The following is an 18,737-nucleotide window of genomic DNA, read 5'->3' on the forward strand; positions in this document are numbered from 1 at the left end:
TCAGTCATAACAACCTCTTCTTGCTTTAAAATTCTGTACCTTAGTCTCAGAAAAGCATCATCTTCCACTGTCTTTTATTACATTGCCAGGAAACCTTTGGCAAATATTTAAAGTTAAGATTTAGGTTAAAATTACAAATTTACAAGAGAAAAACAACCCCATTAAAAAGTGGGCAAAAGACATGAACAGAAACTTCACAAAAGAAGACAAACATGTGGCCAACAAGCATATGAAAAAAAGCTCAATATCACTGATCATTAGAGAAATGCAAATCAAAACCACAATGAGATACCATTTCACACCAGTCAGAATGGCTATTATTGAAAAGTCAAAAAATAATACATGTTGGTGAGGTTGCAGAGAAAAGGGAACACTTATACACTGTTGATGGGAGTGTAAATGAGTTTAACCATTGTGGAAAGCAGTATGGCAATTTCTCAAAGTGCTAAAAGCAGAACTACCATTCAACCCAGCAATCTCATTACTGAGTATATATCCAGACGAGTAGAAATCATTCTACCATAAAAACACACGCACATGAATGTTCACTGCAGTACTATTAACAATAGCAAAGACATGGAATCAACCTAAATGCCCATCAATGACAGATTGGATAAAGAAAATGTGGCACATATACAACATGGAGTACTATGCAGCCAAAAAAAGAACGAGATCATGTCTTTTGTAGGAACATGGATGGAGATGGAGGCTATTATCCTTAGCAAACTAATGCAGAAACAGAAATCCAAATACCACATGTTCTAACTTATAAGTGGGAACTAAATTATAAAAGCTTATGAACACAAATAAAGAAACAACAGACACTGGCGTCTACTTGAGGGGGGAGTGTGGCAGAAGGGAGAGGAGCAGAAAAGATTAACTATTGAGTACTGGGCTTAATACCTGGGTGATGAAATAATATGTATAACAAACCCCCTTGACAAATGTTTATGTATGTAACAAACCTTCCCATGTACCCCCAAGCTTAAAATAAAAGTTTTTAAAAAAAGATTTAGGTTAAAATTAAACAGTGTAACAGTATGTGGAGCTACGAATATAACTAATTCAACTGAGGTGGCAAACAGATGAATAGACATATGCTATGTATAGCTAATTTTGTACACACCCAGGCAATGATAGTCACCAATAAATCTCTACATGGTGGCTGGCAAGTTTCTACTGACATCAATTATAACATAGACTTCAGAAAAATTAAAATATAAAAAAGATTCATCTGAAAATTGAGAAAATAAAATACATTTACAACTCGAACTTTCTTTTTTTAGTTCCTTAATCTCTGTCACCCTTAAGCTATAGGCTCTGCGATCAAGATATGTGATAATGGTGCTACTCCTTAAACAATGAATGCAAAAAAGTTATTTTCTCATTAATGAACTTACAGGGAATGAATACTAGATACATAATCAACCATTAATGTAAAAGGACCGAGAAAAATGTGTAATGTATAATGCAGAGAGTTTATAGGAAGAGCATAAATAATATGTACATCACTCCACAGACAAAAAATCTGGAAATCTCTTCAAAGACGGAAAAAACTTAAAACTTATAGAACTTTGAATTCCTAATTTTTCCTTTATGTACACTTATAGGTAATTGTATTAAGAGAAAGATAAGGAAGACAGAAAAGACAATGAAGAATATTCCCTTTCTGGAACTATTTCATTAAAGTTTGTCCCACAATTAAAAAAAATCTGTTTGACCTAAAAAATGGGGAAAAAACCATCCAGCCCTTTTCACTTAGTGGACTCATGGGATAGGTGAGTGGCTGAAACAACCATGTAATAAGTAACCTTAAAGAAATGTGTTATATTTAGGCACCATTATACACTTTTGGTGGTAGTATAAATTACTACAATCATTTTGGAAAGCAATTTGGTAATATATAGTGCGATCTTTAAAAACATATATACCCTTTGACTAGAGTCTGGTTTCTCAAAATCTGTTCCAAAGACATCCTATGAAACATGCACAGAGGCTGTCTTCCAAGTATTACCTATTGTAGTGAAAAATGGAAAGCCTCATTTGTCTAACAATAGGTAAATGATTTAAAAATTATTGTACATCCATAAGACACAGAGTATTATAAAATTATTTAAAGATATTTACCAAGAATGCTTTTTAATTTTTTTCCTTTCCTGATATTTTTAAAATTTTAAAGTAATATATACTCATGGTAAAAGAAAATTCAAAAAACATAAACAAAAACCAGAAATCCTCTCAATTCTCTTGTACAGTATTCTATCCCCAACTCCCAAAGGTAACTATACTGTTAAATTGTGTGTGTGTGCATGTGTGTGTGTGCATGTGTGTGTGTGCATGTGTGTGTGTGTGTGTATATGTATGTGTTAAGCTTCTAGAAATTTTTTGGGCATACACATACAAACTTATCTAACAAACATTTATCTATAGATGGGTAATTTTTTGCTTTGTTTTTAATATAAGTAGAGCAATTCTAAGCATGTTGTTTTTCATTTTGCTTCTTACACTTATATTCTGACAACTGTTCCACAGCAACACATATTGGTTTACCTTATTCACAAAAATGAATATTTAAATATGTATCAGGCTTTAGATTGATAGATATTTAGGTTGTTTAGATTTTTCTGCTTACCAATAATGCAATAATGAACACATTTGAATACATTTCTTTATGTACTAGTGTTACTATGTCAGTTCCTAAAAGTAGAATTTCAATATTTTAGATAATGAAATTCATAGACAAATCATCCACCAAAAATATCGCACTGATATCATCCTTCCTACCTTTTCAAACTATTCTAAACACTGAATATTACCAACTTTTAAAGATTTACCAATCTGGAAGATAAGTATTTTAATCTGTGTATCTATAAATATGAGTAAAATTAAACCACTGTTCCACTGCATGGTTCATTCATCTTTTTCTTTTTTGTTTTTGAGATGGAGTCTCACTCTGTTGCCCAGGCTGGAGTGCAATGGCAAGATCTCAGCTCACTGCAACCTCCACCTCCCAGGTTCAAGCAATTCTCTTGACTCAGCCTCCCAAGTAGCTGGGATTACAGGCACCTGCCACCACACCCGGCTAATTTTTGCATTTTTAGTAGAGATGGGGTTTCACCATGTTGGCCAGGCTGGTCTTCAACTACTGACCTCAGGTGATCCACCCGCCTTGGCCTCCCAAAGTGCTGGGATTACAGGCGTGAGCCACCGTGCCCAGTCGGTTCATCTCTTTCTTATAGGCTTATAAGAGTCCTGATACAGTGAGGAAATTTGCTCTTTGCAACATATTGTAAACATTTTATTTACTTTTTATTTTTTGAGATGGAGTCTTGTTCTGTTGCCCAGGCTAGAGTGCAGTGACATGATCTCAGCTCACTGAAACCACCGCCTTCCGGGTTCAAGCAATTCTCCTGCCTCAGCCTCCCAAGTAGCTGGGACTACAGGTGTGCACCATCATACCCGGCTAATTTTTCTGTATTGTTAGTAGAGATGGGGTTTCACCATGTTAGCCAGGCTGGTCTCGAACTCCTGACCTCAGGCGATCTGCCCGCCTCGGCCTCCCAAAGTGCTGGGATTGCAGGCCTGACCCACCATGCTTGTCCTACATTTTGCAGTTTGTTGTCTTTTAACAGTGTTTATGTTTTTTAGTTTAGTTTTGTTTTGTTTTTTACTGTCTAGCAAATTTCTCTATTCTTCTGATTAGGGTTCTTCAGTTTTATATATGCTTCAATTTCAAATATAAAAATAATACATATGTATTTTACTACTCCTTTTATCATCACTTTTTTTTTTTTTTTTTTTTTTTTTGAGACAGAGTTTTGCTCTTGTTGCCCAGGCTGGAGAGCAATGGCACGATCTCGGCTCACTGCAACCTCCGCCTCCCAGGTTCAAGCAATTCTCCTGCCTCTGCCTCCCGAGCAGCTGGGATTACAGGCACATGCCACTACGCCCAACTAATTTTTGTATTTTTAGTAGAGACAGGGTTTCACCATGTTAGCCAGGCTGGTCTTGAACACCTGACCTCAGGTGATCCGCCCACCTTGGCCTCCCAAAGTGCTGCGATTACAGGCGTGAGCCACTGTGCCTAGACAGTGGCAGCAATTTTTAAGACACAGTTTAATTACAGATGAACGGCTATAGATTGCCAATGATAAGAGCCACAAGTCTGAAACCCAGGAGCTCTCTACAATCTAATTTTGATGTTATGACTGTTTTCTATAGATTTACTATGCAAAATTAGCCTCAATTTTTTAATCTACAAAACAGAGATTAAAGTAACTGTTAATTGCAGCTATGAAAAATGATATTCTTATTAGAAACTCATAGGGCATTTATAAATTGACAAATGGCTACCATATAGAAAAAAACTGCTTAGGTTAATTTATGAACATACTATGTTTGGAAAAAACAAATGTGAGTAATGAGTGATTAATATCTCTTGATATTGTATATTGATAATTTTCAAATATAAGGATATGACCCACAGGGAAATGACAGAGTGACCCCAAAGAAAAAGCAGAGACCCAGGAGAAGGTTAGCTAAAGGTTACACGAAACAGGAAAATCTGGCCCTGTATTGCAATCTTTCTTTTAATTCCTCACTTTTAATCGCTTTCTCCCAGCCTTAAAGAGCAACTTATTAGTGATGAAAATAGTAAACCTCGGCCAGGCGTGGTGGCTCACGCTTGTAATCCCAGCATTTTGGGAGGCCGAGGCACGTGGATCACGAGGTCAGAAGATCGAGACCACGGTGAAACCCCGTCTCTACTAAAAATACAAAAAATTAGCCGGGCGTGGTGGCGGGCGCCTGTAGTCCCAGCTACTCGGAGAGGCTGAGGCAGGAGAATGGCATGAACCCAGGAGGCGGAGCTTGCAGTGAGCCGAGATTGCGCCACTGCACTCCAGCCTGGGCGACAGAGTGAGACTCCGTCTCAAAAAAAAAAAAAAAAAAGAAAATAGTAAATCTTAGGGGAGCATGCAGTTGGTCACTGTGGCACCCTGAAGACCTTAGTTTTAGAGGAAGAAAAACTGAGGAGCTAAGAGCCCCAAGAAGGTCATAAATGGGTACAATAAATATTTCTAGAGATGTGGAATAACAAAGTAAAACTTATACTTACAAATTGAGATTCACGAGCTTTAGGAAACATTTTGGCAACATTGAGACCATCAATGACAATATCAAAAGGAGGACAAGATTTTATGAAGTTCTCAAATCTCTTAAGTTCCTAATAAAGAAAAGTCAGACAAAACATTAATAAGAACACAGTAAGGACTTTATTATAAACACACTGCAGTGATCTTTATTATTGTTTTGATAATTCAAAATATTTATCCCTTAAAAATACACACACACACACACACACACACACAGATATTCTAAAAATGAAATCTGAAAAAGCCAGTCTAATGGATGCAACTGCATACAATTATCCAATACACTTTATAATCTCATAGTGCTTTATATTTCACAAAGCACTTTCATATGTAATTTCATTTGATCTGCAGCTGGCCTATCTAGACTTCTAAATTAACCCACATGATAGTTATGATAAGAATGAACTGGCAGTTCCAAGATGGCCGAATAGGAACAGCTCCAGTCCACAGCTCCCAGCATGAGTGATGCAGAAGACCGGTGATTTCTGTACTTCCAACTGAGCTTTGAAGAGAGTAGTGGTTCTCCCAGCACGGAGTTTGAGATCTGAGAATGGACAGACTGCCTCCCCAAGTGGGTCCCTGATGCCCGAGTAGCCTAACTGGGAGGCACCCCCCAGTAGGGGCAGACTGACACCTCACACGGCCGGGTACCCCTCTGAGATGAAGCTTCCAGAGGAACAATCAGGCAGCAACATTGGCTATTCAGCAGTATTCGCTGTTCTGCAGCCTCCGCTGCTGATACCCAGGCAAACAGGGTCTGGAGTGGACCTCCAGCACAGACCTGCAGCTGAGGGTCCTGACTGTTAAAAGGAAAATTAACAAACAGAAAGGACATCCACACCAAAATCCCATCTGTACATCACTATCATCAAAGACTAAAGGTAGATAAAACCATAACGATGGGGAAAAAACAGAGCAGAAAAGCTGAAAATTCTAAAAATCAGAGCACCTCTCCCCCTCCAAAGGAACGCAGCTCCTCGCCAGCAATGGAACAAAGCTTTGACAATGACTTTGACGAGTTGAGAGAAGAAGGCTTCAGATGATCAAACTTCTCCAAGCTAAAGAAGGAAGTTCGAACCCATTGCAAAGAAGCTAAAAACCTTGAAAAAAAGATTAGGCGAATGGCTAACTAGAATAACCAGTGTAGAGAAGTCCTTAAAGGACCTGATGGAGCTGAAAACCACGGCATGAGAACTACGTGATGAATGCACAAGCTTTAGTAACCGATTCAATCAACTGGAAGAAAGGGTATCAGTGATAGAAGATGAAATGAATGAAATGAAGCAAGAAGAGACGTTTAGAGAAAAAAGAGGAAAAAGAAACGAACAAAGCCTCCAAGAAATATGGGACTATGTGAAATGACCAAATCTACGTCTGACTGGTGTACCTGAAAGTGACAGGGAGAATGGAACCAAGTTAGAAAACACTCTGCAGGATACTATCCAAGAGAACTTCCCCAACCTAGCAAGGCAGGCCAACATTCAAATTCAGGAAATACAGAGAACGCCACAAAGATACTCCTCAAGAAGAGCAACTCCAAGACACATAATTGTCAGATTCACCAAAGTTGAAATGAAGGAAAAAATGTTAAGGGTAGCCAGAGAGAAAGGTCAGGTTACCCACAAAGGGAAGCCCATCAGACTAACAGCGGATCTCTCGGCAGAAACTCTACAAGCCACAAGAGAGTGGGGGCCAATATTCAACATTCTTAAAGAAAAGAATTCTCAACCCAGAATTTCCTATCCAGCCCAACTAAGCTTCATAAGTTAAGGAGAAATAAAATCCTTTACAGACAAGCAAATGCTGAGAGATTTTGTCACCACCAGGCCTGCCCTAAAAGAGCTTCTGAAGTAAGCACTAAACATGGAAAGGAACAACCGGTACCAGCCACTGCAAAAACATGCCAAAACGTAAAGACCATCAATGCTAGGAAGAAACGGCATCAACTAATGAGCAAAATAACCAGCTAACATCACAATGACAGGATCAATTTCACACATGACAATATTAACCTTAAATGTAAATGGGCTAAATGCTCCAATTAAAAGACACAGTCTGGCAAACTGGATAAAGAGTCAAGACCCATCAGTGTGCTGTATTCAGGAGACCCATCTCACGTGCAGAGACACACATGGACTCAAAATAAAGGGATGGAGGAAGATCTACCAAGCAAATGGAAAACAAAAAAAGGCAGACGTTGCAATACTAGTCTCTGATAAAACCGATGTTGAACCAACAAAGATCAAAAGAGATGAAGAAGGCCATTACATAATGGTAAGTAAAGGGATCAATTCAACAAGAAGAGCTAACTATCCTAAATATATATGCATCCAATACAGGAGCACCCAGATTCATAAAGCAAGTCCTTAGACACTTACAAAGAGACTTAGACACCCACATAATAATAATGGGAGACTTTAACACCCCACTGTCAACATTGCACAGATCAACGAGACAGAAAGTTAAAAAGGATATCCAGGAATTGAACTTAGCTCTGCACCAAGCAGACCTAATAAACATCTACAGAACTCTCCACCCCAAATCAACAGAGTTTACATTCTTCTCAGCACCACATCACACTTATTCCAAAATTGACCACATAGTTGGAAGTAAAGCACTCCTCAGCAAATGTAAAAGAACAGAAATTATAACAAACTCTCTCAGACCACAGTGCAATCAAACTAGAACTCAGGATTAAGAAACTCACTCAAAACCGCTCAACTACATGGAAACTGAACAACCTGCTCCTGAATGACTACTGGGTACATAACAAAATGAAGGCAGAAATAAAAATGTACTTTGAAACCAATGAGAACAAAGACACAACATACCAGAATCTCGGGGACACATTCAAAGCAGTGTGTAGAGGGAAATTTACAGCACTAAATGCCCACAAGAGAAAGTAGGAAAGATCTAAAATCGATACCCTAACATCACAATCAAAAGAACTAGAGAAGCAAGAGTAAACACATTCAAAAGCTAGCAGAAGGCAAGAAATAACTAAGATCAGCGCAGAACTGAAGGAGATAGAGACACAAAAAACCCTTCAAAACAAATCAATGAATCTAGGAGCTGGTTTTTTGAAAAGATCAACAAAATTGATAGACCGCTAGAAAGACTAATAAAGAAGAAAAGAGAGAAGAATCAAATAGACACAATAAAAAATGATAAAGGGGATATCACCACCAATCCTACAGAAATACAAACTACCATCAGAGAATACTATACACATCTCTACGCAAATAAACTAGAAAATCTAGAAGAAATGGATAAATTCCCGGACACATACACCCTCTCAAGACTAAACCAGGAAGAAGTTGAATCTCTGAATAGACCAATAACAGGCTATGAAATTGAAGCAATAATTAATAGCTTACAAACCAAAAAAAGTCCAGGACCAGATGGATTCACAGCCGAATTCTACCAGAGGTACAAGGAGGAGCTGGTACCATTTCTTTTGAAACTATTCCAATTAATAGAAGAAGAGGGAATCCTCCCTAACTCATTTTATGAGGCCAACATCACCCTGATACCAAAGCCTGACAGAGATACAACAAAAAAAAGGGAATTTTAGACCAATATCCCTGATGAACATCAATGCAAAAATCCCTAATAAAATACTGGCAAACCGAATCCAGCGGCACATCAAAAAGCTTATCCACCATGATCAAGTGGGCTTCATCCCTGGCATGCAAGGCTGGTTCAACATACGCAAATCAATAAATGTAATCCAGCATATAAACAGAACCAAAAACAAAACCACATGATTATCTCAACAGATGCAGAAAAGGCCTTTGACAAAATTCAACATTCATGCTAAAAACTCTCAATAAATTAGGTATTGATGGGACGTATCTCAAAATAATAAGAGCTATCTACGACAAACCCACAGCCAATATCATATTGAATGGGCAAAAACTGGAAGCATTCCCTTTGAAAACTGGCACAAGACAGGGATGCCCTCTCTCACCACTCCTATTCAACATAGTGTTGGAAGTTCTGGCCAGGGCAATCAGGCAGGAGAAAGAAATAAAGGGTATTCAATTAGGAAAAGAAGAAGTCAAATTGTCCCTGTTTGCAGATGACATGATTGTATATTTAGAAAACGCCATCGTCTCAGCCCAAAATCTCCTTAAGCTGATAAGCAACTTCAGCAAAGTCTCAGGATACAAAATCAATGTGCAAAAATCACAAGCATTCTTATACACCAATAACAGACAAACAGAGAGCCAAATCATGAGTGAACTCCCATTCACAATTGCTACTAAGAGAATAAAATACCTAGGAACCCAACTTACAAGGGATGTGAAGGACCTCTTCAAGGAGAACTACAAACCACTGCTCAACAAAATAAAAAAGGACACAAACAAATGGAAGAACATTCCATGCTCATGGATAGGAAGAATCAGTATCGTGAAAATGGCCATACTGCCCAAGGTAATTTATAGATTCAATGCCATCCCCATCAAGCTACCAATGACTTTCTTCATAGAATTGGAAAAAACTACTTTAAAGTTCATATGGAACCAAAAAAGAGCCCGCATTGCCAAGACAATCCTAAGTCAAAAGAACAAAGCTGGAGGCATCACGCTACCTGACTTCAAACTATACTACAAGGCTACAGTAACCAAAACAGCATGGTACTGGTACCAAAACAGAGATATAGACCAATGAAACAGAACAGAGCCCTCAGAAATAATACCGCACATCTACAACCATCTGATCTTTGACAAACCTGACAAAAACAAGAAATGGGGAAAGGATTCCCTATTTAATAAATGGTGCTGGGAAAACTGGCTAGCCATATGTAGAAAGCTGAAACTGGATCCCTTCCTTACACCTTATACAAAAATTAATTCAAGATGGATTAAAGACTTACATGTTAGACCTAAAACCATAAAGACCCTAGAAGAAAACCTAGGCAATACCATTCAGGACATAGGTGTGGGCAACGACTTCATGTCTAAAACACCAAAAGCAGCGGCAACAAAAGCCAAAATTGACAAATGGGATCTAATTAAACTAAAGAGCTTCTGCACAGCAAAAGAAACTACCATCAGAGTGAACAGGCAACCTATAGAATGGGAGAGAATTTTTGCAATCTACTCATCTGACAAAGGGCTAATATCCAGAATCTACAAAGAACTCAAACAAGTTTACAAGAAAAAAACAACCCCATCAAAAAGTGGGGGAAGGATATGAACAGACACTTCTCAAAAGAAGACATTTATGCAGCCAACAGACACATGAAAAAATGCTCATCATTACTGGCCATCAGAGAAATGCAAATCAAAATCACACCAGTTAGAATGGCCATCATTAAAAAGTCAGGAAACAACAGGTGCTGGAGAGGATGTGGAGAAATAGGAACACTTTTACACTGTTGGTGGGACTGTAAACTAGTTCAACCATCGTGGAAGACAGTGTGGTGATTCCTCAAGGATCTAGAACTAGAAATACCATTTGACCCAGCCATCCCAAAGGATTATAAATTATGCTGCTATAAAGACACATGCACACGTATGTTTATTGCGGCACTGTTCACAATAGCAAAGACTTGGAACCAACCCAAATGTCTATCAATGATAGACTGGATTAAGAAAATGTGGCACATATACACCATGGAATCCTATGCAGCCATAAAAAAGGATGAGTTCATGTCCTTTGTAGGGACATGGATGAAGCTAGAAACCATCATTCTGAGCAAACTATCGCAAGGACAGAAAACCAAACACCACATGTTCTCACTCATAGGTGGGAATTGAACAATGAGAACACTTGGACACAGGAAGGGGAACATCACACATTGGGGCCTGTCGTGTGGGCGGCGGGGGGATAGCACTAGGAGATATACGTAATGTAAATAATGAGTTAACAGGTGCAGCACACCAACATGGCACATGTATACAAACCTGCACGTTGTGAACATGTACCCTAGAAGTTAAAGCATAATAAAAAAAAAAAAAAAGAAAAAAGAAGAATGAACTGTCAAAATCTCTAAGTCCTGTTCTGTAAGCCAAGGAGAAGTGAACCTTAGATATGCCACTCTACCAGTACAACTGTGCTGAAAGAACAAGGCTGTAAAACGTATAGGTCCTCTTTTGCCATTAAGAGGCTTTTATTTACTTATGGCTGTTTTGGAGAGGTAAAGATTCAGCCAAACATTAATTCAACAAATATTTGCTGAGCACCTACTATATGCCTAGCAGTTTACCAAAGGGACAAACAAAACAAAACAGAACAAAAAAACCCCAACTTAATGGAGCTTAGTGGGAGGATGCACAAAATAAACCAAGTAAATAATATTCAATGTGAGAATGCTATGGAGAAAAAAAAGAGGGGAGGGAGTTCCACCTCTGGCAATGATGGAATAGTCTGTATTGGATTACTAGATAATAATATAAATTCTAGATAAATACCCAACTATTTGAAAGTACCAAAGAATGAGCAAAAGCAGGCAGAAACTGGAGGGGACACGACATTTGAAAGGTTTGGTAGTTTTAAAATCTGTCTGAAAATTAGTTGACACTCCCCTCTCAAAAGGTGGTGTCTAATACCCTATGCTTGAATGTGGGCTCTCCTTTGTGACTGCCTCAATGAATGAGATGTGGCAGAAGTGACATTATGTGATTTCTGAGGCTAGGAAATAAAAGATAATACAGCTTTCATCTGGCTCTCACTCTTAGGATGCTTGCTCTTGGAAACCAGCCATCCTGAGAACGCCCAAGTAGACGTTACATGTAAGTGTTCCATCTGACAGTCCAACGGAGTCCCATCCAACAGCCAGCTAGCATCAATCACCACACCGATGAGATTGAGGGGGATTTCAAGATGACCCCAGCCCCTATTTGATTACAACAATAGGAGACCCAAGCAAGAAGCATCAGCTGAGTCTTATTAACCCCTAGAAACATGAGAGAGAACAACAATAATAATAGTAATCAATTATTGTGTTTTTTTTAAAGCCACTATATTTGGGAAAAGAAAGGAAAGAAAAGAAGGGAATTATACCAGGTAAAATTTGTCTAGGTCAGAGGGCAATCTCCAGACAGTATGGCCAGCAGGAACAGCTGGAAATCAAGCAGAAAGCTGCAGAACTTACTGGTTTGAGGAAACAGAAGACAGTTTGGGGCAACCAGAGGCTGGAAAATGACGGGGAATCCTAGAAAGGATAAAACCACAAAATTTGCACATAAATCTCCTCAAATCCTTGGGTAAAACATGATCTGCACATGCTTGGAGAAGATTCCAAGAAGCCCAGCAAAAAAGCAACAGCTGAAAGACTTGAAAGACCTAAGCAGAGATCTCAGCTGCTACCCACTGCAAGGGAGACAGTTTGGAGTCTAAGTCTAAAGAAGTTTAACAGCCTGCTAAATTAGCAAAAAATCAATAATTTCTAGACAAACATAGGTAATCTCTAAAGCCTCTGCAATGTGTCATTCACAATGTCTGATACACAATTAAAAATTAATAAACATAAAAAGAAATACAAAAATGTGATCCACAGTCAAGAAAAAAGGGATTCAAAATAAACTAATCTGGGCTGGGCACAGTGGCTCAAGCCTGTAATCCCAGCACTTTGGGAGGCTCAGGTGGGTGGATCACTTGATGTCAGGAGTTCAAGACCAGCCTGGCCAACATGGTGAAACCTCATCCCCACTAAAAATACAAAAATTGTCCAGGCATGGTAATGCATGCCTGTAATCCCAGCTACTCAGGAGGCTAAGGCAAGAGAATTGCTTGATCTTGGGAAGTGAAGGTTGCAGTGAGCCAAGATCACGCCACTGCACTCCAGCCTGGGCAACAGAGAGAAACTCCATCTCCAAAAAAAAAAAAATGAAACTGGCTGGGCGCAGTGGCTCACACCTGTAATCCCAGCACTTTGGGAGGCCGAGGCAGGTGGATCATGAGGTCAAGAGATCAAGACCATCCTGGCCAACATGGTGAAACCTCGTCTCTACTAAAAATAAAAAAATTAGCTTAAAAATAAAAATTAGCTGGGCATGGTGGCACACACCTGTAGTCTCAGCTACTCAGGAGGCTGAGGCAGGAGAATCGCTTGAACCCGGGAGGCGAAGGTTGCAGTGAGCTGAGATCATGCAACTGCACTCCAGCCTGGTGACAGAGTGAGACTCCATCTCAAAAAAAGAAAGAAAGAAAGAAACCAATCCAAAGTGTAGATGCCTGAGGTAGCAGACAAGAGCTATAAAGTAACTATTGCAAATACAATCAAGAATTCTGCCTGTAATCCCAGTACTTTGGGAGGCTGAGGCAGGTGCCTCACCTGAGGTCAGGAGTTCGAGAGCAGCCTGGCCTTCATGGCGAAACTCTGTCTCTACTAAAAATACAAAAATTAGCCAGGTGTGGTGGTGCGCACCTGTAATCTCAGCTACTTGGGAGGCTGAGGGAGGAGAATCACTTGAACCTGGGAGGCAAAGGTTGCAGTGAGCCAAGATTATACCACTGTACTCCAGCCTGGGCAACAGAGTGAAACTCCATCTCAAAAAAAAAAAAAAAATTTTCAGTAAATATAGTCATAATTAATGCAAAGAAAGAAAATCTCCACAGAGACTGTAAACTAGAAAAATTAACAAAATGAAAATTATAGAACCAAAAAGCACAAATGTGAAATGAAATATTCATAGGGTGGATTTAATAGCAGATTGGAGATGGCAGAAGAAACAGTCAGTGAACATGAAAGACAGAGCAACAAAAAATTATACAATTTAATGAAAACAAAACAATGAATCAGGTCTCAGTAACCTGTGGTACAATATCAAACAGATTAACGTGTAATTACAGTCTAGAAGGAGAGGATAGAAAGGGCAGAGTAATAAAAAGTATTTGAATGGCCAAAACATCCCCAAAGTTGGTGAAATACATAACTAACCCAAGAAGCAGAGCAAACTCAAAGCAGAATAAATACAAAGAAAACCATAAGTAAAACTATAACTAGGCACATCATAGTAAAACTGATGAAAATCAAAAATAGAAAAATCTTAAAAGCAGTCAGAAAAAAGGATACATTACATAAAAAGGAATAATAATACAAATGACAGTTTAGTTCTCATCAGACACAATGGGGCCAGAGAACATCTTTAAAAGGATGACAGACGACAAATAAAATAACAACAACAAAAAACTGCTTTCAATCCACAATTCTGTATGTAGTAAAATATCCTCCAAAAATTGAGGCCAAAAAAAATTAAGGTGAAATAAAGATATATTCAGGTAAATGAAAACAGATAATTCATCACCAGCAAGCCTGCAACATAAGGAATGCTAAAGCTGGCCAGTGCCATGGCTCATGCCTGTAATCCCAGCATTTCGAGAGGCCCAGGTAGGAGGATCACTTGAGGTCAGGAATTCAAGACCAGCCTGGGCAAGATACTGTCTCTACAAAAAAGAAAGAAGGTCCTTTCTTTCTTTCCTTCCTTCCTTCCTTCCTTCCTTCCTTCCTTCCTTCCTTCCTTCCTTCCTTCCTTCCTTCCTTCCTTCCCTCCTTCCCTCCTTCCCTCCTTCCCTCCTTCCCTCCTTCTCTCCTTCCTTCCTTCCTTCCTTCCTTTTCTTCTCTGTGGCCCAGACTGCAATATACTCGGCTCCCTGCTGCCCGCGCCACGGACTGCCTGGGACTGCCGGCGCGCGCCACCGCTGCCTGCTTTTTCTCCTTTGGCTGCAGGCACCCGTTCGCCATGTTGGCCACGCTGGTCGCCAGCTCCTAACGCCAGTGCTCTGCCTGCCTCAGCCTCCCGAGGTGCTGGGACTGCAGACGGAGTCTCGCTCACCCGGTGCTCAGTGTTGCCCGGGCTGGAGTGCGGTGGCGTGGTCTGGCCTCGCGGCAGCCTCCGCCTCCCAGCCACCTGCCTTGGCCTACCAGGGTGCTGGGATTGCGGCCCCTGCCCGGCCGCCGCCCCGTCTGGGAGGTGGGGAGCGCCTCTGCCCAGCCACCCATCGTCTGGGAAGTGAGGAGCGCCTCTGCCCGGCCACCCCGTCTGGGAAGTGAGGAGCGCCTCTGCCCGGCCACCCATCGTCTGGGAAGTGAGGAGCGCCTCTGCCCAGCCACCCATCATCTGGGAAATGAGGAGCGCCTCTGCCCGGCCGCCCCGTCTGGGAAGTGAGGAGCGCCTCTGCCCGGCCACCCATCGTCTGGGAAGTGAGGAGCGCCTCTGCCCGGCCGCCCCGTCCGGGAGGAAGTGAGAAGCGCCTCTGCCCGGCCGCCCCGTCCGGGAAGAAGTGAGGAGCGCCTCTGCCCGGCCACCCATCGTCTGGGAGGTGAGAAGCGCCTCTGCCCGGCCACCCATCGTCTGGGAGGTGAGGAGCGCCTCTGCCCGGCCACCCATCGTCTGGGAGGTGAGGAGCGCCTCTGCCCGGCCACCCATCGTCTGGGAGGTGAGGAGCGCCTCTGCCCGGCCACCCATCGTCTGGGAGGTGAGGAGCGCCTCTGCCCGGCCGCCCCGTCTGGGAGGTGAGGAGTGCCTCTGCCCGGCCACCCATCGTCTGGGAGGTAAGGAGCGCCTCTGCCCGGCCACCCATCGTCTGGGAAGTGAGGAGCGCCTCTGCCCGGCCACCTATCGTCTGGGAGGTGAGGAGCGCCTCTGCCCGGCCGCCCCGTCTGGGAGGTGAAGAGCGCCTCTGCCCGGCCGCCCCGTCTGGGAGGAAGTGAAGAGCGCCTCTGCCTGGCCACCCATCGTCTGGGAAGTGAGGAGCGCCTCTGCCCGGCCACCCATCGTCTGGGAAGTGAGTAGCGCCTCGGCCCAGCCGCCCCATCTGGGAAGTGAGGAGCGCCTCGGCCCGGCCGCCCCGTCTGGGAAGTGACGAGCGCCTCTGCCCGGCCACCCATCGTCTGGGAAGTGAGGAGAGCCTCTGCCCGGCCACCCATCATCTGGGAAGTGAGGAGCGCCTCTGCCCGGCCGCCCCGTGTCTGGGAAGAAGTGAGGAGTGCCTCTGCCTGGCCGCTCCGTCTGGGAGGTCTACCACGGAGGCCAGAAGCAATGTGGGGGCTGGATGTGGTGGCTCACGCCTGTGGTCCCGGCACTCTGGGGGGCAAGGCGGGTTGATCACTTCGGGCTAGGAGTTCGAGACCAGTCTGGCCAACTTGGCAAAACATGAAAAATACAACAGACAAACCAACCAACCAACTCAGTGACAACAAAACAGGTCTATCCTGGAGTCATACTCTAATTTTTTCTATTTTCTTCCCTTTCTGATCCTTTATCCCGCTTTCTTTTTCTTCCTCTTCCTTCTCCCTCTTCTTTGTCAAATAGAGGATTGAGTTATTATCACTGATCCATATAAAGTCCCTCCCTCATTTATTTTAACTCCCACCCCCCATTTCTATTCCCCGACTTCCCATGTGCAACCTTCCTAATATGTTTGATATGCATCTTTTTGTTTGTATGTTTTAGAAAATGTTTTTTTTGTGTGCAACAAAAAAATTAATAAAAAAAAAAAAAAAAAAAGAAAGAAGGCTGGGTGCGATGGCTCATGCTTGTAATCCCAGCACTTTGGGAGGCCAAGGTGGGTGGATCACCTGAGGTCGGGAGTTCAAGACCAGCCTGACCAACATGGAGAAACCCCGTCTCTACTAAAAATACAAAATTAGCTGGGTGTGGTGGCACATGCCTGTAATCCCAGCTACTCAGGAGTCTGAGGCAGGAGAATTGCTTGAACCTGGGAGGCAGAGGTGCCATTACACTCCAACCTGGGCAACAAAAAAAAAAAGAAAAAAGAAAAAGAAAAGAAAGAAAGAAATGCTAAAGCAATTTCTTCAGGCTGAAGGGAAATAATATCAGATGAAAACCTAGACTTGGAAGAAATGAAAAAATACCAAAAATAAACTGGTAAAGATGTGGGTATTTATAAAAAAGAATATACTTTTTATTCTTTTAATTTCTTTAAAAGACATATGACTACTTAAAGCAAAAATTATCATAGAACTACATTTTGGGGCTTAAAACATACACAGATGTAATATATGTTTTAAGCTACAATAAAACAATAGCACAAAGACAAGGAAGTGGTAAATGGAATTATATTACTATAATGTTCTTATATTTCATGTGAAATGGTTCAATATAAACTCTAAGTAGACTGAATTAAGGATTCAGATTGTAAAGCCCAAATCATACATTTAAAAAATAATGTAGATCTGTAGGCCAGAGTTGATAAAATTTTTTAAAAGTGTAAAAAAAGTAAAAAGGTATAGATAAAGGCCAATAGATGAATTAAATGACAAATTAAAAGAAATTGGATTAACCCAAAAGGAGACATGAAAGGAGGAACAGAAGAACAAAAAGAAGATGGGATAAATAGAAGACAAATAGCAAAATAAAATGTTTAAATCCAACCTTATAAAAAATGCTATCTATAATAGATATACTTATCTTTAATACAGAATAAGTGGAAAGTGAAAAGTAGGGAAAAATATGTATCATGCATCAATAAGCTTAAGAAATTTGGAATGGTGACACTAATGTTAGACAAAATAGACTTGAAGAAAAGGAATACTACAAAAATAAGGGACATTTCATAATGATGACAGGATCAATACATCAAAGTCATATCATAAATAAGAATAGAGCTTCAAGATGTGGATGAAGGAAAAGCTGACAGAACAAAGGAGGAATAGGTAAATCTACAATTACAGATGGAGATTTCAACACTCTGCATAATTGATTGAAGAAGTAGATAAAAATCAGTAAGGACTTAGAAGACAAATCTATATCTGTAGGACACTATGCCCCACAATAGCAGACTACGTATTCCTTTTCAAGTGCACATGGAAGTACCAAGACAGACCACAAGCTAGGCCACTGATATGGTTTGGCTTTGTGTCCCCACCCAAATCTCACCTTCAATTGTAATCCCCAGGTGTTGAAGGGAAGACCTGGTAAAAAGTGATTAGATTATGGGGGTGGTTTCTTCCATGCTGCTCTCATGATAGTGAGTGAATTCTCACGAGATCTGAAGGTTTTATAAACGGTAGTTTTTCCTGTGCTCTCACATACTCTCTTGCCTGCTGCCGTGTAAGACATGCCTGCTTCCCCTTCCGCCATCATTGTAAGTTTCCTAAGGCCTCCCCAGCCATGCAGAACCTGAGTCAATTAAACCTCTTTTCTTTGTAAATTTACCCAGGCTCAGGCAGTTCTTTATAGCAGTGTGAGAATAGACTAACCATAAAATAAGTTTCGATACATTTCAAAATACTGAGATCTTAAAGAGTATAGTTGCTGATACACACATACACACACACACATACACACACACACACACACTTAAACAAAAAACCACTAGCAATAAAACATCTATAAAAGCCCCAAGTATTCCTAAATACACTTCTCAATAACCCAAGGGTCAAAAAAAAATTACAAAGGGAATTAGGAAATATTTTGAACTAAGTGATAATAAAAATTACATATCAAAATTCATGGGATGCAGTATACTACTACTTAGCAAGAAATACATAGCTTTAAATACTTATATTAAAAAAAAGGTCATAAAACATTGACTTAAGTTTTCAACTTAAAAAGGTAGAAAAAGAAGAGCAAATTAAATTTCAAAGAAAGTAGAATAATAATAAGCAGA

The 18,737-nt window shown here is 40.9% G+C and overlaps 1 protein-coding gene across 5 annotated transcripts in view; it reads right to left on the bottom strand.

The window, feature by feature from the left end:
* The window catches only part of PRORP (protein only RNase P catalytic subunit), a 157,943-nt gene that overhangs the window by 91,420 nt on the left and 47,786 nt on the right, over positions 1-18,737 (bottom strand). For 3 of the 5 annotated variants that reach the window (XM_055291517.2, XM_063645924.1, XM_063645925.1), the window contains one exon: positions 5,117-5,224. The exons of the other annotated variants lie outside the window; for them this stretch is intronic. In XM_055291517.2, coding sequence (XP_055147492.1) covers positions 5,117-5,224 — 108 coding nt within the window. The remainder of the gene's footprint in view (positions 1-5,116; positions 5,225-18,737) is intronic. 5 annotated transcript variants of the gene reach the window in all.

Source organism: Symphalangus syndactylus, chromosome 9, assembly GCF_028878055.3.
Source record: "Symphalangus syndactylus isolate Jambi chromosome 9, NHGRI_mSymSyn1-v2.1_pri, whole genome shotgun sequence".
Taxonomy (NCBI): Eukaryota; Metazoa; Chordata; class Mammalia; order Primates; family Hylobatidae; genus Symphalangus; species Symphalangus syndactylus.